The sequence below is a fragment of the Capsicum annuum genome, chromosome 7, assembly GCF_002878395.1.
Source record: "Capsicum annuum cultivar UCD-10X-F1 chromosome 7, UCD10Xv1.1, whole genome shotgun sequence".
Taxonomy (NCBI): Eukaryota; Viridiplantae; Streptophyta; class Magnoliopsida; order Solanales; family Solanaceae; genus Capsicum; species Capsicum annuum.
In genome coordinates this window covers 1,883,642-1,905,532 of record NC_061117.1, presented here as the reverse complement: position 1 = coordinate 1,905,532, position 21,891 = coordinate 1,883,642, and the positions used below count along the sequence as shown (strand labels likewise).

The window sequence follows — 21,891 nt, the reverse complement described above, 5'->3', positions numbered from 1 at the left end:
CTGAAATTCAAGAGATTTTTTTTAAATATAGAGAAAGATAGAGTCAGTCTCTTAAGCGACCGATCAAAAAATGCAAAGATAAGCGGAATGGTTAGTGATGATGGCATAGCACACAGAAAGTTCTTTCTCCCTCTATTGTATCCCAGAGTTTGTCTCAGGGAAGAGGCCGGTCCCTGAAAAAGCCATCTCGATTGGTATCATTCAAATGAGAATATAGGCCTGATTGAAGCATAAAAGTGAAATAATAATAATGAGAGGCTTTTGAGTGGATCCATTCTCTTCTTTTTTTGCAACCTCTTTTTATTAAGTAGAATAAAATCAAAATCGATGAAACTGGAGCCCCATAATCTCATTCATTCTCTTTGCCAGTTCAGTGATGCCCTTCACTCACTTCATCTTCATGATCAGGAGAACTCATAATGTCCAAAAAAAAGGCAAGATCAGTTCACCGACTCAATAACTGAATCCTCTCGAAAGAGTGGAAAGCATAAAAAAGAGTTGTTACTGGTTCATACACTACAGCTTGATGTCTACGCATGATATCACTTTCCTCAGCTAGCTTATGGGTCACGACTTCAAGGTCTTTAGTGAATGAGCCGTAAGAGAATCAATCAAAAAAGCCTATTTATTTGGTGGGCCAACAAGGCAATGCCCTGAAAAATGAGCAAAAGAAGATGGGCTCTGTCTTGCCATGGGACTTCTCTAAGCACAAAGCTTCTGTCTTCTCCCTTAGAGAGTGCATCGATTGACTTCGTTCCACAAATATCATTTCGGGCTGTCACCCCCCACCGCGTGTACGGATTAGCCACCGCCCCTCATTAGTGGGCAGGGCATAACAAAATCATTGTTTAGCCGACGAATCTTTCACTCTACCTCCTCTTATTAAGACCATAGAATGGTCCTTTAAATATATCAAAAGAATACAAAAAATTTCAAATTCGTAGCTAATAACATTCATTCAAGTCCCCGACCGCCCCATCTTTTTGATCTTTTTTTTGGAAGTGGGGATCCTGAAGTTTTGTTAGGGCAATGAAATTAGAATTCAAACGTCAGGGCTTAACAGTACCTTTAGCAAAGAAATAGTGAACCGCCTTGACCAAGTCTTAAACAAAAATATTCCAACCGTGATAATAAAAAATACACGGGAATCAAAATGTTGAAAGGATAGGGGAGTCACAGCCCCCAACCAAGGGAGTGGTTACGTTCACTATGTCCCCCTTATTCCCATTTTCCCAAACTTCAAAAAAAGTCAAAAAGTATGGATGAAGTAAAAAAAAGTACATAAGGAGTGAGAAAGAAAAACTTGGTTATGGAAACCGAAGGTTAGGCCGACTACTTTAGTAGAGAAAGACCTAAAAAAGTTTATTCCTACCCCTTATCCTTTCTTTCTATGTTGCCAATTCCCAGAATACTAATGTACCCTCGTGTTTACAGTTGTCCAACTACTTTCTTCCTCCGACTTCTTTATCCACTTCCGCATCTATCGTATTTGGGAAATCTTGCTTCGTGGTGGAGTATTTAGCAATGCCAGCAGCCTGGTGAAGGCTGGCTATGTGAGGACAGGTTAAGGCAGGGCCTGCTGGGCTTTCTTCTCATGAAAATGGGTGAGGGTATTCTGCCTAAATAGTAGACACAGGTAATAAATAAGAGAATAGTAAAGATCCGAGCGATAGAATTTCTCAATTCTAACACAAGGTACTTATTAGATCGAATGTACTTCTTAGACCTAATAGAATGATTTTGCCTTATCCAGACTAATACCAATCCAAGCCATTTCATGAATAAAATGTGACCAAGTAACCAACCAATAAAACCATTTGTTACAAATAAGATCTTGTTGTTGCATCGAAAGAGATAAATGTTGACTAATCTGGCTAACATTGAACTTGGTAAAATAAAATGGTTGAATAATTAAAAAATGAGATTATTCAGGAATACACGTTAAATGCTGAGATTACGCATTGAATTTCTGGTAGTAAATCCATAATCAAAAAAGTGTTTGTGATTGTTCCAGAAGAAATGAAACAAAAGATATGGTAGAGCTAGGATAGTTATTGTATGAGGTCTACCCAATGCTAGATGCAGAGCTGCATAATAGATCGATATGAATATCATGAGCTATCCCTTAATAAAACCAGTTGTTGCTGATACCTTCTTCTCGGTTCCTTCTTCCATAACCAGAGCTCGGAGAAAAGGAAGCCTCATAGACTGAAGCCTCTATTCAGTTCTTGCTTCGGTTGGTTTACGAATCAAAGGAGACTAACAAACTACAATAAAGTAAGTGTGCCGATCAGATTGACTAAATCAGTGCAAAAATCAAGAAGGCGATCGAGAAGACATGAGTTCCCAAACTATAGTATAAGTCTTTATCGCAGATGTGAGCTTCCCCTCATCTTACTTCCCACCACAAAGACAATAAGAGAAGGAAACCTCTAACAATAAAGAAGATGTACTACAACCGCATACATATACCCTCGATATAAAGCAAGAAAAATAGTAGTCCTCGCCTCAGGTGAGCCTAAAAGTCAAGCAAGAATCGACTTCACACACTAAGAATATCATCATTATCTGAGAAAGAGCTTTAAAGATCAAATAAGATGAAGGATTTTCCTTTTTTCATACTATAACATTGACTAAGCTAAGAGAAAGATTTAGGACTGATGGAGAGACTGAGTCAAGCACTATAACACAAGGATTATTATTCGCATGCCTCAAAGATTCGAAGCAAAAGAATCTTCTCAACTATGGGGGAAGGGGGAAGAAAATAATAGATTGGGGTACGTATTAACTTACTATTCGATTCGAAGTGGATGAATACCTAGATTAGAATGAGGATTCAATATTTTGTGATAGTTATCATGGATTGAAAAGGGACGGGCTAATAGCAACGCAAAAGTTTCATACAAAGGTGCCTTGAACAGGCAGGGAAAAGACATTTAAAGGGAGAAAAAACCAATTTCTAAAGGGAAATCCGGATGAAAGGGCAAATTCCTGTAATTCTTGACCCGGCCAACCAAGTATCAAAAAGAAAAAAGAGAAAGAAAGGAGAAGAGAACTTCGTATTTTGGTAAATCTCTAGGAGTCATCTTTAACCTTGAATGCTATTAATAGATTTTACAACAATAGTCCTTCATACTCAGAAAGTAATAACGAAAATAGCTAACCCAATAGCAGATTCTGCAGCTGCCACCGTTGGAACTAATGAAGCAAATGATTGACCCATCATATCATCCGAAGAAACAGAAAATACTAAAAAGTTCGAATTCACAACTAATAACATTGATTCAATTGGCATTGTTATAATAGGAATATTTCGTCTATTAAGGAGGATTCCCCAAATACCTGAAATAGAGATAATCATAGAAAATGTGAAATGTTTGATAAGATCCATTTTGGATGTAGAATGGTTGAGAAATTCAAATGTGAAAAAATACGTCAGCTCTTCTACTTGAAATATCCTTCAATTATGGATATGGAAGAAATCTTCTTTTTTATACTCATGTTTCCCCTCCCATCGTGCTCCGCCGATTGTTGTGCTCGTGTCAACCAAGCCCTCAAGTGCCATAAATTAGCCCTAGGGACATTGGGTTTGTTGGCATTATAGGCAGCTTTGCTGGCGAAATGGTCAATAATCATTTCAACCATCTCACTTGGTGATGGAAGTTCACCCAAGTTGTGGTGCCACAACTTTCGAACTAGGCGCGCCTTATCCGATTCAATCAGGTGGCTAATCTGTTTGGACAAGCGATCCTTTTATTGTTTCATCTTGGTCAATTTAAGTTGATCCAAGGCTCTTTCGATCTCAGACCAATCCCCTGGTTCTTCTTCAGCCGCAGGAAGGCTTAGTTCTGTCGAAGAGCTAACACCCCCTCCAGCACCCTTGCCTGATCCTGAGCTAGAGGCCCCCGCCTAAAGTTTTGACCCTTGCTTCAAGATATGCTCTGGGAGAATGGTCCCACCTGATGTGATCAATATCGCATCTCGACCTGTTCGTGCTGCGGAGCGAACACCTACTTTGAGGAGAAAGAAATCCTTCCTAAAGTGAAATCGAATTCAAGCCGGTACATGATAAATAAAAAGAGAGGCTTTAGTTTCTTGATTATCTATGGAATATCGCATTGTTACTACCCTTTCCAAAAATGCATTTTATTGTTAAGAAATAAGGGAGACTGTGACTCTCCCCCTTTATGTGTTGTATATCAAAGTCAAAGAGGGTCTTGACATCTTTCTTAAGGGTTTCTTTCAACGCCTTACAATTTGTTCTCATCAGGAACCTCTTGTTGGATGTAGATTTGGAACTTTAGGATGGACTTCACTGCTTTTTTGATTTTAAAGGGAAAGAGGAAGCCCCGAATGTCAACTTCTTTGATGACGACCAAGAATATATTTCCCAATAGCGGTCCTCTTTTTGTCAAAATTAGAGACCAGGTATTTATTCCTCTCCTTCAAGCTCTATTGCACCCTTCGGTCAAGTAAACCAAGATCATAGAAAAAAGGAAATCTTTTACACCTATGTATCATACTCTCTCGACCAGGTCATCATAAGAAAATACTGAAAAATCTTTCCAAAGTGAGAGAAGAAGGAAAGGTATGCTACAACTAACATAAAGCCAGCTGAAAAATGTTAGCTAGCTAGGCTAGCGTGCAATGGGTTTCTCTGATAGGGGCTTGCTTTTTTAAGCTCCGCCCAACCTATACAAGGTACTGCTTGCTTTCTCTTAGCCACTAGTGGCTTATGTAGTGGTCGGCATTCCTACGTGCTCCTTCTTGCCCCATACTTAAGAACCCAAAGGTCACCTTTGGATGTTGTCATGACACTTTGGTTATGAAGGTTTCCGCGGCCTAGGGAATGGATTCAGTCAGCGAAAGTTTCTCCAACTCGATCAATATCAACAAGATGTCGTGACCACTTAGGCTTGGTATATTTTGTCATAAAATAAGGTTGGTTTCATGGGTTCATTGATAAGTACACCTCCAGTGCTGGTAAGGCCGGGATCGTGGTCGTCCATCTTCGGTTTGCCAACCGATAAGATCTTTGAGATTGACCAGCCAGCTGGGTTGGTTTGGCTATTCTTTTCTATTGAAAAGGAGTCATTTGTCTGCGTGAGTCACCTTCTTCTAGGCTCCACTGGATGACACGGTATTTTCGTTCAAATATATATAGGCTGGCCGTACTTGTGATGGTTCCCAAGGATCCAATATGACTACTTAGGTCTACGTTGCCATGATATTATTCTATGGAAGCGGGTAGTTTAGAAGTTTAGCCTATTTTTTTTGCGTCGTAGTGGAGGGATTGACCTTTTTAATGCATATTCAGTCGTACCGATATGGCCCCACTGATTTGTTTTTGATGGAGCATCAAGCAGCGTAACCCGGTTCTACTTGACTAAGCCCGTGCTCCTCCAAGGAGAGAGTTTGCTTAACCCAACTCCCTTTTTGATAACAAGGCAAAAATCCCCAACTCGACACTTGTTAGTTTCGAATGAAGAATGAAAAGTGCCCTGCCCTAGCAAACACCTACTCCTATAAAAAAGCGAGACTTTACTAAAAAAACAATAAAGGCTCTTTCTATCATCATTAGTCAAGCGCTAACGAGCAAGAAAAGGGATGCACTAAGAAGCAAGGGCTTTTGTGCAGCTGCTGCGCCCTTGCTTCTTGCCTTATCTTACTTAGTAAAGCAACCTTTCACGCTAGGTGCTCACCTTTTCCCTAAAATAGAATATTTGAAAGTTGGTAAAGATCCACCCCTTGTTTCAGTCAGAATGAGTCCCCGATACCCCGGGACATTGGCTTCCGCCAATAGTGAACTATTAAGGATCACATCCCGTGCCTATTCTACATTATAGCCTGTAACTGATTCAACTTCCACTTCTAGGAGATCAAACGGAGCTCGATTAGTTTCTGCTACACGAGATATAAAGAACATAACCAATACAGGGAACAAGGGAATACCAGACCATATCTACTTTTGCACCATGACAATCTCACTCGAATTATGGGAACCTACACATATTAGTACAGTATATCGGGGTCCCCGACCAGAACCACACATGTAAGTTTCCCTGTATGTGGCTCATTCATGCTTTTCGAAGAGCTGCCTATGACTCAACATGGAAGAAGAGGGCGGAAATGCACACTTTTGTATTTAGAGCATTGTCCGAGTAAGTAGGTAGCGCCTACCAAGGAAAGCTTTCTTGAAGAGGCAGGGCTGGTTCCTTTTTGGCGCCCACCCCTTATTTATTTAGATGTTGAGGTAAGGCAAGCCCCAGGAAAATCTAGGTTTTCTCCCAGCTCCATCTCGGCCGGCATCTTTCTCTTGAGGAGGTGGGGTCTTGGAGCAAACTACTCATTGCTGTGTTGCCCTAACCCAAGGAAGGGCATTTGGTGAGGAGCATTGTTTAAAGGGAGAAAAAGCGTGGTTGACAAACCAAACATCGGAGGTGACTGGAGTGCTTTCATCAAATGATGCATGTAGACTGAGCCATTCCCATCCTAAGTGGTGTCCCGATTTGGCCTAGCCGGTTGGGAAGAGATTGACATAGAGACTACTGCTATCCGGGAATCTCTTTCTATGTTAGCTAGCGGGGGCAGGCTTTCCTATAGTAGTCCCGCTGTGGCCTCTGAACGGCCATCCTATCTCATCTTGATTTGGCTATACTTGTATGTAGTCAGCCATGTTAGCTCCACATGAGAGCCTTTTCAATTTGAAATAAATGCTATAAAGGCACTCATCAGTCAACTCGGCCCCTTTTCTATTTTGCTTTGCCGTCTATTAAGAGAATAGGTCCCAAAAAAGCGGCCCACCTTTTATCATCTATACCAGCTGCCATGCAAGAACCAATAGAAAGGATTTTTACGCCCCTCTCCAACTAGGAAAGGATTTTTACGCCCCTCTCCAACTAGTCAAGTCGATGAATGCCCCTCTCTATATAAGCAGAACACACCATCATCTACAACTCTTTTTTTTGCCGGGGACTTCCATGAAATAAAAATAGGTGGCATCATCGTATGCTCCACTTTTGTTGCACTGGTTTATATCCCGGAGTACTCCTATGGCTGATCTGTCACCCAACCTACTTAAAAAACCTAAAGGCTTGGCCTCATCCCGTTTGGAGAATGACCCCTTATGGCACGGCTTAGTCAGTTATCCTTGCAGTTCAGATAAGATTCGGACCAGGCTGGGTTAGGTCTCTGAAAGCTTGGTTCTTGCCTCCCTCCCCTGTTTGAGCTCGTGTGATGAATGAATAAAGAGGTATCACAGTGGGGCCTGTTTTCTATTCGGTTCTTGGGTTCAGTCGAGCCTCTTTGAAATTACATCCCTGCCTCTCGTCTAACTCGAGTCTCCGCTCCTTTGGTAGTTAAAGTAGCCCACTTCAAGAAGTAAGATTATATCCCTAGGGGTATGTTACGAGCATAAGTTCTCTTGCTAGTGGAAGTAAGAGTAGCAAGGTTAGGACCGCATACAAATAGAGTAGGGGAAAGAAATTTGATTCCCTAGAAGTTTGTCCGGTTGGGAAAGCCAGAACTCTTGTAAACCAGCTTGATAAAGGGTAGTGGTAGGGACAGTCTCAGTACCACTTTCAGTGCGATAGTCCTTCATTGCGACTTAGATCGCACGATCAAGATCAAAGTATCCGTTCGGTAAGTCAACCAGTCATCATCTTATCTTGAACGAGCATCGTCGTCCCCATCACTTCCTCATCCTCAAACTCTAGAGGAGTGGAAGAGACTTCTTTTTCCTTTTGGTTTTGAATTTTGCTCTGAATTCTTCTCATCTAAGCATTTGCTTTAGCCTACAAAAGTTCGGACAAGCGGGGAATATCATAAACTCAAAGAATGCCAGGGTCAACCGACCCAGAAGAAAACATAAATAGAGATAGGTCAACTGATTAATAGGTATACTTGTCAAGCGACACAAACACAGGTACATAAGGAATCACATCATCACCTCCTTCTTGCTCTTTGGCTTTATTAGCGTCAGCTGAGGCCTCTCTTTGATCATTTCTATCTTTTGGTGCTTGCCCTTTCTTTATTGAATAAAGATCTTCATCGATCTCCACTACGGCTATCACTCTTACAGGATAGGGAGAATTTATGTATTACGGGAATGTTGTTGAAGTTGGATCACTAGTGGGATAGTCCAGTGGTACTCCTTACCTCTGTTAACATAATTAACCAGCGGGGAATGATAGACAGCTTGCTTAGTAAAGTCTTTTATCTTCCATTCAGGGGTCATGAATGATTAAGAGATATGAAGGGTGAGTGCAACGAACTAGAATTTTGGACCAGTCTTGTAGTGAATAAAGGAAAATGGTTCCATTAGGGGTCAGCAGCATCGAGAGGCAAAGGTGAACAATAAGGACTATCTCTCATAGCCGATAGCCCACCTTTCTTCCGTAAGGATGGATTCGGGCTTAAGCTAATTCGACCAAGGGGGAAGGATAACTCCTTTTCAATAATAAGAGCATAACCTACAACTAATGTATGTAGAGCAAGGACTTTCTATTTCAATGGGATTCTCGTCTCCAGCTCTTTCCCATCAGCTCATTCTTTACTAGGCATCTAGGCGAACCCGCTAGGTTAATTAACTCAACGTAAAGAAAGCTCATTAGACCAAAACTAGGGGAGTGCTTACTACTAGCAAAAGGTTAAAATCTCTTCACCCTTATTAGTTGTAGAGAACATCAGGTAACTTCGTGCTGTAAAATAACAGATTGGTAATGAAAGTCAATGCACCAAGAAAGTGCAACTCTATTAGACATTTATCTGGAAAAATCTAGAAGAAAGGTGAGAAAGAAAGGTTGCCTTCTACTAATAAGGGCGGGTAAGAAAGAGAGGTGAGGTGACTAGCTTTTTAACTTTATTCAATCTAAAAGGTTGGCTCAGTGCCCTATCCGCCTTTAAGTAAAAGGGTGCATCCACCGAAGATGGCAACGGGACAGACGGGAGCACGAACGAGGTAGCTTATGCTTTTTTCATCCTCACTACCTGGTTTATAGTAGAATCTAGAGAATATGATCTTCTTGTATTCTTCTTTTCGGTAAATTTTTATGAGCAACTCTGGTGCTTGATCTTAGGTTTGAGGTATGGGTCGAATCATGATAAAGAAGGTTCGGTGGTTTTATAATTCCCAAGTGGAAAGTTGTATACTTTCAAAGTACATGGAGTGATCAAGCGGACCTTCTTGCGCCAACATACATCCAATGGCATAGAGTGATGCGTCAGTATGAACATGGAACTCCTTATTCCAATCCAGAAATTGAAGGATTGGGGCTGACAGCAAACAGTCATCTGCATGCTTGAAGGCTTAATCCTGTTTTGGTTCCCAAGCCTTATACCTTTCTTCTGTAATGATTCCATTCTGGGATTCCACGCTTTGAAAAGTCTTTTTTGATGCGTCTGTAATAGCCTATGTGTCCCAAAAAAGAATGTGCTACGCCCATCCCCCTTTTCAGTAGATGAGATTAGGAAGAAATCCCGACTTCAAAGCTTAGATTAGCCCAGGACTTGGGAATAGAGCGAAGGAAAGGTTAATATCACTATATTATTTCTTCCCTCTCTTCTTCTTCCTCCCTGACTTTATACTCACTCTAACCCAACAAAAGGGGCAGAGTTCTATTTGGTGGGTGGGTCTAGAGCGAACGAAAGAGATGTGTAGCAGAGGGCAGGTGAGGCATTGTTTCATCGAACAAAAAGAAATTTACTCTTCCATTTCTTAGTAGGAGTGCTCCTATGTTAGCAGGACATTTTGTGAAAGAACTAGGTTTGAGTTAGTGCACTAACTAGGTTGTTTTCTCTCATCTATTGGCTCTATCTCTGAGGTAACCCGGACTAGTAGCAACCGATTCTAGTAAATGACGATATTGTTTCATAGAATTGGTTGTTCTTTCTCACTCATTTCTTCTAGAGGAATTAAGTTGTTCATTTTAGTCTAACTTCATTACTGTACCCCAATCTCACTCTGACAGCGTACTATCCTAACCTCTGTCTATCCCGACATTGATAGAAATTCATAGTTAGGTTACCCATCCCAGTAACCCAGACAAGTAGGAGGCTCTACACTTTCCTTATCATATGATTCTGCCAGACTATTCTATTTCATTCATTCTTCATTTCGTCTACTCTGGGAACCCATAATCTGACGATTCTTTCACATATGTTCTTTTTCGTAAATTCGACATCAGTGATCTATGACCATCCTTTCTTCTTTCCATTCCAAAAAATAATAGTTGGCTGATAGGTGCCTAGCCCAGGATAGGACATCATTCCTTTCTCCTCCTCTAGCTACTGGTGAGGGAAAATCGACCAATTCCTAGAACCACATTTGTTGATACATATATGGATAGATAGATAGCGATTCTTCCTCTCGTGCAATCTGTTTTCATCAAAATATCCGATTCAAAGGCAAGAGACCAAAAGACAATTCATTTCTGGTCACAGAAAGGATCGGATCGAAAAAGAAAGGTTAGGCACTTACTAAAGTCATTTCAATAAGAGGTTTCTTCTTTCATCAACGCTAATTCAACTATTTCATTAATCCAAGGAAGAATTTCCCTTAGCCCTTAAGTTTCAAGCTAGAAAGCCAAAATTTAGTCAATATGTATGGATTTTTAGACTGGCATCTTAGAATAAGAAAGGATTGTTCCTGATCCAGAATTTGCAACACAACATAAGTAGAAGCATACTATGCTAGCATAGAATAGTTGTACCGAGTGAAAACTTCTTTTCTTAGGATGAACAGTATAAAGATCTTCTTCGTTGATAACAAGCCTTTTCTTTCTTCAGAAAGGAAGAGAACAGGAAAGCTTTGATGTGAGAAAAGTTAGTCTATAATGATGGACTAATTCTCTCTCTTCTTTCTATCGCTTTATCTAAGCTCCAGTTAACCCAATGCAAGAAAAAAGGATCTATAATCAGACTGACTCTTCTCTTTCTAAAAGTAGAATTCTTCTTTTATGCCATTATCTTCCTACCAAACCTACTAGTTCGATCCAACCCAATGGACTTAGAGCAAGAAATGCGTACTTTCAAAATAAGCCTATCATCTTGAAATAGTTCCAACCTATTCTTTCTACCTCTATTCTGAGTTCTAAGGATTGACCAATTGAATAGAACTATTTTGAATCTCAGGTGCTAACTGTAGGAATTTAGCGACCTCTGTCCCAGAGAAAGTATCTACCCGTTTAGGAAGAAGGCAAGGCCTGGAGAGAAAGTATATGACTAGTTTATGGGTTTAGGGTATGCTAGCTATCTCACTATCGGTAACAGAAGGGCTTTCTCAAGTCTTTTCTCTCGTTTCGGAAGCAGAAAGGGCTCATAGAATAGAAAGATTTCGTTGCATCAACAAAGTGTAGTAGTCAAAAAGGTTTACTTAAGCTCACGATGTGGATTCGAACCACTGCTTCTCCTTATTGTCGTGAGCGGGTCTGTCCTCCTCCTCATTATAGTCCTCCTAGAATCCAGAGCATTTCATCAATATAAATCCTGTCTTTTCACCTTAGTGGTCCTATGCATAGTCAGTACTATAACCCCAATCATGGCTACTAATAAAATAATACTAGAAACCAAAAACCAGACAAAATAGTAGGTATAAAGTAAATTGCCCAATGTTTCCAAATTAGTCCTACTTTTGATCTTTCTGGCATAAACCATATATCTCAGAGAGGTCGTATTTCTTTGGGTTGGTAGTAATGGAATGCTTTCATTATCTAAAATAAAAAACATCTCCCACCAAAATATAAGTCAAATAATGCCACTCACTGGTAAATAGCGCAATACTTCTTCGTGAATCTCCGCTATTTGAATATGGAACATCATAACAATGAAGAGGAATGAAACGGCTATAGCTCCTATATAAACTACTGGGAATATCATAGCGAAGAATTTGAGACCTAAACAAAGAAGTAAACCTGAAGTGTTGTGAAGGACTGGGATGAGAAACAAAATGAAATGTACCGGATTTTTTGCACGTACAACCATCAAACCAGAGACCAAAGCAGGGCTTGAAAAAACGGAAAGTATCATAGTACGTTGTCCTTCCCTGAAATGGAACTTTCATGCTGGAGCAAGAACTAGCATGAAAGTCGATCAATTATGACTAGTGCGGTTGTTCCTATTTCATTTTCTTCTTCCAAGCCCTTCTTAAAAAGCACTCACTGAGTTACTTACGGAATCTCAAATCTCTAATCAAAAGGAAATAAGAGAAAAAACTGGGAGTTAGTGCCTACTTGCTTACCAAGCGATCCTGGCTTTCCATTCCTCTCCCGTCTGATCCATTCCACTCGTCCGTCTAAGTATAGCAAACAAAGAAAATATAGCAGCTTCAGGCACATATAACAAAAATTTCTCATATCACTTTGACGACGAGATCTCGTATCTATTTACCCAAATGGAATATTGAAATAGACAGAGTTTATTCCTTTTTTTAGAGATCATATAAAAGTTAATCCAGAAGTGGAGTTCTCTCCGGTGTTTTACTAACGGGGTTCTACCCTCTTGGTCAAGTTCGTGGCGCTTCTCATTAAAAAAGTACAGTAAGGCTTCTTGGGGGTTGGAATCGGTATTTTCTGCCAAGGTAGGATGATCAGTAAAAAGTCATTGAAATTGACAATAGCAAGAGTGTCGCAGCTCCCGGATCTGAAGATCCCTATTCTCGAACTCGAGCAATCGGTTATATTCCCGTTGAGAGGGACAATTGCAGAGTTCCGATTTTACTTATGCCTAATACTCCCCCCTCTCTTTAGAGAGCAGAAAAGGGCTATTTTCATTTTCCAGTCTAAAAATCCAATTTTGAAGCGAAGATTCATAGCCTACATTATGAGTCATGAGCCAAGGCTCCGACAGGACCCGAGGTCGGATGAATCTTACAAGGAGGAGGGTTTGGAAGGTCCCAAAAGTGGAAGTGATCCCCCAACACTCAAAATGCAAATCTCAGAGAGAAGGTGAGAACCCAAAATCCCTAAATGGGATAGCAAAGAGTTCTTTAGAAAAAAGAGAAATAAATAGAAAAAAATGAAAATAAGAATAAAAAAGTTAGATTAATAAACCGATATTTTCCTTTTGAATGAAAACCAAAAGATCTCTAAATCAGGATCAAGCCCAAAATCACTAAAAGGAAGAGCATGGTACACTTACCAGTTCATAGAATTGGCATTACTCTAATAGAGAAATTCCCAAGAAAGATTGTTATAAGAGAGAGAGCCTTTTTTAAGAACAAATTTTTCATAATGTAATTGTTTCTAGGGAGAATGCCGCTGATGAAACCAAGTCCTGACTACATACGTATCCAGAAATGTAAACAAAGTAGGTAGCTACTATCAGTGCCATTACTAATGAGATCCAAGTAGATTTTGTTTAGCCTGAGAAATTGTTCTTTGAGCTCTTCATCCATAATAAAGGAATTCTTAACCACATCTTTGAAACGGAGTCCTTTCGGTAATTGTGGAGTTCTATTCGCATCTCTATACTCTTTCAAAAGTATCTCTAGTTTTGATTCGGTCTTTTATTTCAGCTTTTCGAGAGCCAAGTCATGTATACTCTCCGCAATAGTACTTTGTTCGAAAAGTTGGCCTGCTTTAAAAGCCCCAAAAATAGCTCTTGAAAGAAGGAGTCCGACTGTTAGTCACTTTAGAAAGAAAACGATCCATCTAAAATTTAAGTAATTCCGCTTCTTGCTCGAAAAATGCGAGCTTGTGTGGAAAAAAGGACTGGGTTAGTTGGTTGTTGACCAATGGAAAGTATGGGAGTTGTTGGGCGTAAAAGTGACTTTCTTCTTTGTACGATATTTTTTGTTAGATGAAAAGAGGGCTCCGGTAACCAATTGACGTCGGAACTTTGTACTTCACTTCCACTTCCTTCCTAGGTATATCCCTACCCTACCTATCAAAATGAAAAAGAAGTCCCCTTTACCAGGCACGAAATCATTCTCAAAAGTGTATTTACAGGTACCAAGTGCCTATCCTTTCTAAAAAGGTTGGAATTAAAACACATTTCAAAAGCCTGGGAAACCGCTTTCATTACTTCACTTTTGTGCTTCCGTTCCCCACCCCTTATTAGTATAGTTTCGAAAAGTATAGTTCCCAATCGGCTATTTGGCATATTGATAGTCCCAAGGAAAAGCAGATAATACGTGGTATTGGGACTAGTGATGTATGAATTACGAAAGCGTTGTTTTCATCCCACTAGAAATATGACAATACAATAAGGACAATGGGGAAGGAAAAAGAAAGGAAAGCTATATTTGCTGCTTTAGGGGTACAGTTCTAAAAAGCCTATTTAAATCCCTTCACTAAAGGTTTCATTCTATAATCTGATGAGTCACCACTGAAAACAAATTCGGGAAAGGTGAAAATAGGACTTCTATTCCGGTTGTTCAGCTATTCCGCATTGAAAGAGGCGGTACCTAGAGGGACTAATCGCTTGCCCGGGTTGAAGGGAGTCAAACTAATCTATCGTTCAAGGTAATAGGGTATTAAGAAAATTGGCATGGGGTTCCATACCTTATACTATTAAAAATGACTATAAATTACATATAAGAAGAACACGTCTTTACTTCACGTCTTTTTGGTTAGATAATGGACGACGATAAGACACCGCCCAGTAGAGCTCTCTGAGCTTGATTGCTCTGAGCCGGTAACCGGTAGGTCACAATTTGAATTTCTAACTGAAAAATGTAAAGTAATAAGTTCAACGGGTAAGAGAATGCGTTTAACCAGTTGAAAGCATGATAAGCGTCAATAGTGAATAGGGCGTTTAACTGTAACTCACGGGTAGGACAGATAACGTTTGTGGTTTGAGTTCGCTTATAGAAGTGGAAATCCGACCTACATTTATTTCTAACTAAAGGTAAAGGCTCTTTTTGCTTCACCGAAATCCGACATCAATTGGTTACCAGTTGGCAGTTCCTCATCGAGCATTGACTGACTCCTCATGGGGTTGAAAAAAATGCTCTGAAACTGGTGGGAAACAACAATGAATGTTCCTACGTACCACAATAAATGTCCCCATGCCAGACAGGCTTCCCAGTGGGCATGATGTTTTCCATCATTACAAAAGGATAAAGCGAGTTTACATCATAGTAGTGTAGATTCTCACCTATAGGTATATAGTCATGCACATAACCACCGTAGTAACCTTCTCTCAGAAACTTATCCTCATTGTGGTTTGGGATGTAGATGGGCTATTTATCTGATTTGTAGAACTTCTGAAGAAAGAGGTATAGAGCCAAGGATGGAAGGGTAAGCTTTTTCTCTATGTCGACCTAGAGCTGATCCCAAATCAGCTTATGGGCCTTTTGCATCACACCCCCGAGGAGAAGGACGTCCTTTTAAAAATATTCAAGCAATTCACTCCTCATACTTGTCAGACTCTGCGGAGTCACTTTCTTATGATCAACCTCCCCTTTAGGACCGATTTTAGTACATAGATTCCTTGAAAGTGAATCAAGTGTACCATTTAACATATTCAACTAGTCGCGGAAACAGAATAGAACCCTCTTCCCTGATTTGACACTGATCTCGTAGATGTGGTGGTTTCGCACTAGAGGTCTTACATCACCCTTCCAATTAGACACCAAGTTCTTTAGCAAGAAAATCCCATCGAATTTCCCAAGGTTATGGAAATAAATTGTTAGAACTGACCTAAACCCCTTAGATATATGCTCAATTTTGGACAGAAAGTCGTCCATCATCTTACTACTCCTATCATCAAAGCACTTTATTATTATGTAGTCATCGCTGAAATAGGTTTCCACCCTATTGTACTTGACAGGCTCCTTAGGGAGAACAAGCATGAGACCTACTGCATAAGGCTTATGCGTTTCCCCTTCACCAGCTATTAATGTCTCGAGATCCACTACAATAAAAGCTTTTCGCTCAACCTTTCTTTCCCTTTTTTTGACCGCCATCATATGGGGGGATGTAGCTACACTCATCATGTTTGATATCATCAACACGGATAGGCTTTGCAGAATTTATTGGGAAGCACATGTGGTCTGCCCAAGGATGAAGAAAATGAAAAGGCCCTTTCTTCCCTATCAAATGAGGGATAAGACTCTGGTCTTCTCGACAAGGAAGTTTGTAGGAGTTTACTTTAGCGAGGAACTCAAGTATGCAAAAAAACCTAGGCTACACTATAGTCCCAATGAGTGGATACCTCTTTGAGAAGAGTGAGGGAAACCCATTTAAAGAATTTGTTACCACTATCTCAGAGAATAAGATAAAGGCTAAGAAAGAAGGGAATGTAGCGATAGACTACGTCTACAAGATACTAATGAATTTTCTCTATGGAAGATTTGGTATAAGCCCTGAAAGCACTGCTACCGAGTTATGTAATGATGATCACCTCAGAGTTTTGATTCAAACGTGTGATAAGTTCTTATTTGGTGAGCCCCTTAGAAAAAATATCAACCTCGCTTCCTACCATTTTAATACAAACTTGACCTTTGGGAAATGGTCCTACATGAAGAACGCAGCGGTCCATTTATCGACAGCTATAACTGCTTACGCTAGGATACATCTTTACCCCTATATCTCTCGAGATGATTGTTATTACATAGACACTAACTCCATTGTGCTTGGTCATCCACTCCCATGCGATGTTCTTTTCCCTTTAGAGATAGGGAAGTTTAAGCTAGAGGATGAGATGGTGAGGGGTTTTTTTTTATCGACCAAAGTCTATTGGTACAAACCAAAAGGGGGTACCAATTCCATAATCAAGTTCAAGGGTCCTGCTAAAAGACATGCCACTTCAGAGTGGTTTGAGTCCCAGTATACCGACCTATCTCGTATACAAGAGGTAGAGGTGGAGAACTTATTTCGGGTGATTTGGTCTAAAACAAAAGTCCGCGTGGAACGGATAACATACAAGATAGGGCTGAAACCTGAGACCAGGAGAGCCTTAGTATATAATAAACATGGCGCATGGGTTGATACTAAGCCTCTAAATATTTCCATAGGTGATAGTGCTACTTCATGCAAAGATCATCAAACAAGGAAGAAATATCCAAAATACAAGATTATCTTTATGCGAAAGATATCAATCTATTAAAAAGAAAATACAAAAAAATTCTTCATACGAATAAGGTCACTCTAATGAAAAAGAAAACAAAGAGATATTCAAAAGAAGGAAGAGAGATTCCAAATAAGGAATTCCAATTATATGACAAAAAGGATAGAAATGCTGATGAGCAAAATGCACAAATGAATGAGCAAAATGGTGTTGAAAAAGGTTGGCGGACATCAAATAGATTAGAGTTTTCAAAAAACTAGAAGAGGTTCAATTCCTCTTTGATGTGGTTAAGCCAAAAGCACAAAGCATATGTGCAAAATGAGAGCGTCAGGAATAGGACGACAAGAGAATGCCCGGGTACTCTATCTACCAAAAGAAATGATTGAAATAAAGCAAAGAATGGAAAGGCAGGCTGCGAAAGCGCTGACTCAAAGGCTGATAGGATTGAACTCAAAGGGAAAAGGAAATAGGCTAAGCAAGTGGATTTACCATCGATCGTGAAAGATAAAGTGACTCACTAAGAGCATTACCCATCAGGGACTGCGGGGACAGGAGCTATAAGAACTAAACCAAAAGAAAATGGCCGTAGAAGGCCAGCTTTTAGAATAAGAAAAGGCACCTTATTAGCACGATAGGGGGATACTTAGACAAGCAAAGAGCATTCAACAAAACGGACAAAATTCTTTATTACTAAGGATTCCCCTTAATGGGGGTGGGACTATTACACCAACTGAAGCTTAGGAAGGAATGGAAAAATAGGAAGCTTGGACAGATAATGGAAAGAAATGCATAAGAAATAAAAGATCCATGATAGAAGTCAAATACGATGTTGTAACTAGGGCCAATATACATAATTTAGAGCGTCAAGTCATACACAAAATAGAGTGACTTCACTACCTGAAGAAACAAAGCTATTTCGGTAGGGTCAAAGAAGACGTGTAAGACACCGAGAGGCTGGGGCTTCTTTGTTGTAAAGCATCTAGAAGCCCAATTTTGGGCTTTTATGTCGTGTCTTATGGGTATGTTCATAAAGGAAAAGGCTCTCCATGGGTAGCCTCTGCTTTAGCTCAAAGCGAATAGGCTAGCAGTCTTGAAGTGAACGAGAATTCTTTAACTATTTGGTGTCGGCATTTTTTCCTATCTCTAACTGTTCTCTTAACCGGGCAAGGTAATCGGCTAACCAGGAATTCATCTTCAGAGCTAATTTCTAAGGAGGCAGGTTGGAATGTACGGGCGTAGGTTAGCGTCTCATCCTACGAATGATAGCCTTTGAAGGTCGCCCACGGGATGTGCTGAATGGTAGTAGTTTATGTTAGCTGCTTATCCGGTACCTTCTTTACGACTTTCGACCAAATTGAAGAAACTTTTGTTTAGTCAGGACGTCGTTCCTGTCCCTTGTGGTGCTTTTTCAACCCTTTGCTTTGCAACTGTCATCTTTTAGCTGATTGATGAGTGTCAAAGATAGACGTGTCATGCCGCATGAAGAAAGCTGTCAAGCATTGAATGAAGGGAGGAAGGATCGGGAAAGGTTGTCGGTGCACGTCCGCCATTGTCTTTTCTGTCGAGGTTGCTTGCAAGGAGTCGACACTCTAAGGTGTCAATAGAGAGAACATAAAAGCGAGTCATGAGTGTTATAGTCTGTAATCTTGTCAAAGAGGGTTTGACCTCAAGTAGGCTATGGGTTGTTATTTTGGTAGACATCACCCGAATGCCGTGTCATAGACTGATGACACTTGCTCAATCTCTAAAGCGAATTCAGAAACTTTGGAAGAACCAATCTCGAGAGGTTGCATTGGGCAGGCAATAGGGACTCTGGATTTCTTTCTGCTGGCAAGGCATCTATACCGTAGATGTGCCACAGAATCACCAATGAATCTAAGGCCACGACGGGGACCAGGAGGAGCAGACAAAGAGAGTATATAAAGAGTAGAGTCTTCACTTAGTCCATGAGAGAAATACCTCTCTGGTTGACTTCATCAAGAATCCTGAGGGTCCTGCCCTTGCTCTTTATCTCGATATAGTTGACCATATTCCTATTTTCAACCTTGGTCGGTCTTTGGTTCTACTTATTGATCCGCTTTGACTCAATCGGATCAAGGGATAACTTTTTCGAGCTTTCCCTCACTCTCTGCCTCAACCATTCATTCCAGTGATCTTTGCAATCAATCTCTCTCACAATAGCTAAAAGTTGCCGTGAATGCTGTTGTACGAGTACTACAACAAACCCGTACCACAATTACACTAACAAGAGGAAATACAAGTAGAAAGACTCACTCTGCTACTGAAATTCAAGAGATTGCATTTAAATACATAGAAAGAGAGTCAATCTCTTGAGCGACCAAACAAGAAATGCAAAGATAAAAGGAATGGTTAGTGAAGACAGCATAGGACACAGAAAATTCCTTCTCTCTCATTTGAATCCCAGGGATTGTCTCAGGGAAGAGGCCAGTCCCTAAAAAATCCATCTCGTTTGTTATCACTCAAATGCGAATATAGGCCTGATTGAAGCATAAAAGTGAAATAATAATAATGAGAGGCTTTTGTCTGTTGACGGTCATCTTACCTATCTCCTACGCTACGTTCTCAACTGGATCAATCGCTTTGTCCTGATTTATTGAATAGGTGCCCTGTGGAACATATTTTATGGAAGTTCACTCTTTATTCCATATTTCTTTTCTTACTGATTAAATTCAGGTAGAGAGAGGAATATTCAATAAAAACCCTTAGTCCGATAGAGGGATAGTATACATTCAATCCAGATAAGACACTGAGATGAAAGACGAATCAAGCAAAAAAGGCAGAAAGGGGGCCGCATTCTCAAGGGAGAGTTCTTTGTTGGGGTTAGTCTTACTGTCCTCATTCTAGTTAGTAGGCATACGAGTTAGAGGGTAGTAGGCAAAATTCTATGAATTGAATAGGACTTCAGCTTCGACAATTGTATCCTCCCTCCAGCAAATAAGGTGGAGTGGGCAAGGCAGAGAAGATAGGAAAAAACAAGCTCAAACTTCAGCATTTCCATTACCTGCTCCATTAAAGAAAGTATTTCCAGTGAATAAGAATTAGAATTGTTGAAGAAACTACTAACTCTAACTATCTAACTGCACTGATCAAGGTCGATCTCACTGACCCCTTGCTTCACCATACCCAAGTCGGAGGCTGAGGAGAGCAGAATAAGGTGAAGGTGGATACCGCTTATCAAGAGCTTGGTTAAGTGTCCAAGATCGTATGCCTTGCTGGTTGGATCTAAATCTGAACTCAATGATTGCAATTCAAGAAGAATAAGAAGAATTGCTTAAGTAAGGTAGCCTCTTCTTTTTTTCGGTATACCGTTCTGCTCGCAGAGCGAATGAACAAAAATCTTTCCGAATATCATGAATATCCTTCACCCCTTATCTCCTCATCTTCCTATTTATAAACCACAGCTTACTTCGACGTTTCAATTTCCCATAGAATCTCTAGAGCTTTCCTAGCCAATATAGTTTTCTTTTTTATCTTCTTTGTCTGAAAATAGGTTTGATTTGCTTCACCTATGAGAATTTCTACCAATTCTTCTTTTATTCATCAAAGCTCATCCTAATCTCCGTCGATATTACTGCCTTAGCTCTGTCCTATCATCTGTATAATGGAGTTCGTCATTTATTGGTGGATTTTTATGGTTATTTCTTAGAATTGGAAGAAAATGATTGAAATGACTATGCAAAATTGAACCTATACCTTTCTTTGAGATTGAAACTTCCAATTCTACTTTTTTTCTTATGAAATATTTATTATTCGTTGATAGATCTAATTCTTATGCCGTAGAAGCTAACATCAGGCTATTGGCCTTTTATCTGCATCTTCCCTCGTAGAGTGGCGTCTTTTATAAGAAAAAACTTTCTCAATAGAACTAAAAAAAGAGTTTGAGCTCTTTTTTTTGTTTGACTTTTAGCCACGCGCGGCGGCTATGCGCATGTGTCCAAAAGTGACGTATATTTTTTGGTAATGGGTATACTCGAGAGAAAAGGTTTGGAATTCGACTTCCCCTTATATGCTCTAAAAGGGGGTCATGGACCCCTCTTTAGTTGAGGATCCCCTTTCTACATTTAATTATTTATTGAGCCTGGTGTGGAATCACCATCATTACACATTCATTCTTGGTCTGGATGCTGGTCTAGCGAGCCTTCCTAGCCGCCTAGAGTACAGCCTACCTGCTGAAGACTGTAACATAAGTAACTCAGTGCTCCATACGGGGGAAATAAAAGCAGAATTCGTTCGGATCCTCCCACATGTTTAATCTTTTTTTAGCAATTTCCCTAGAGATCTTTATTATGAATGAAACCTTCATTTTGGTCATTCATGGATTTGTATTTAGTACGTCTAAGAAATATGATTATCCACCGTTAGTCAGTAATATGGGTTGGCTTGGATTACTCAGTATTTCACGCCTAGGAAGGCAGCTCACTTTGGGATGCAAAGGAGCTATTATCGTCCAGCTCCCTAGCCTAAAGTTTCAATGAATTTGGACCATAGGGAACCGTAGTGTGGGGGGCATCTAATCCTTTTGCCGCCGCAAGGCTGGCTAATCGTACGCAGTAGGCTTGAATACCCCTGGTTCTGGAAGGCACATAAGTCTGAATGCTATGTTGAATGTGTGACTGAGACTACACTACGTAGGTACCTATTCAGGTGAGGTGTCGTTCGGTCCTAGAAACGACAGCAGCAGCATGAGGAGTTAACGACCGGACGTGCTGCAACCTAGGGATCACCAGGCAGGTCTTTCGCTCTATAGGGATCGGGGGAGCATAGCACAATTCTTCTTAAAATAGGGTTATTTTCCTGGGTGATTGATCCTTTCATAATGTAATTCTACCTATTATAGCTCCCACCGCCAAAGTTAATCATACA

The 21,891-nt window shown here is 40.2% G+C and overlaps 1 protein-coding gene across 1 annotated transcript; it reads right to left on the bottom strand.

Moving 5' to 3' along the window:
* Window positions 1–11,292: 11,292 nt before the first annotated feature.
* Window positions 11,293–12,078, bottom strand: LOC124899985 (NADH-ubiquinone oxidoreductase chain 6). The gene is given in 1 exon segment (XM_047415075.1): window positions 11,293–12,078. A coding segment is annotated over 1 exon segment (711 nt). The 3' UTR covers window positions 11,293–11,367.
* Window positions 12,079–21,891: the final 9,813 nt, after the last annotated feature.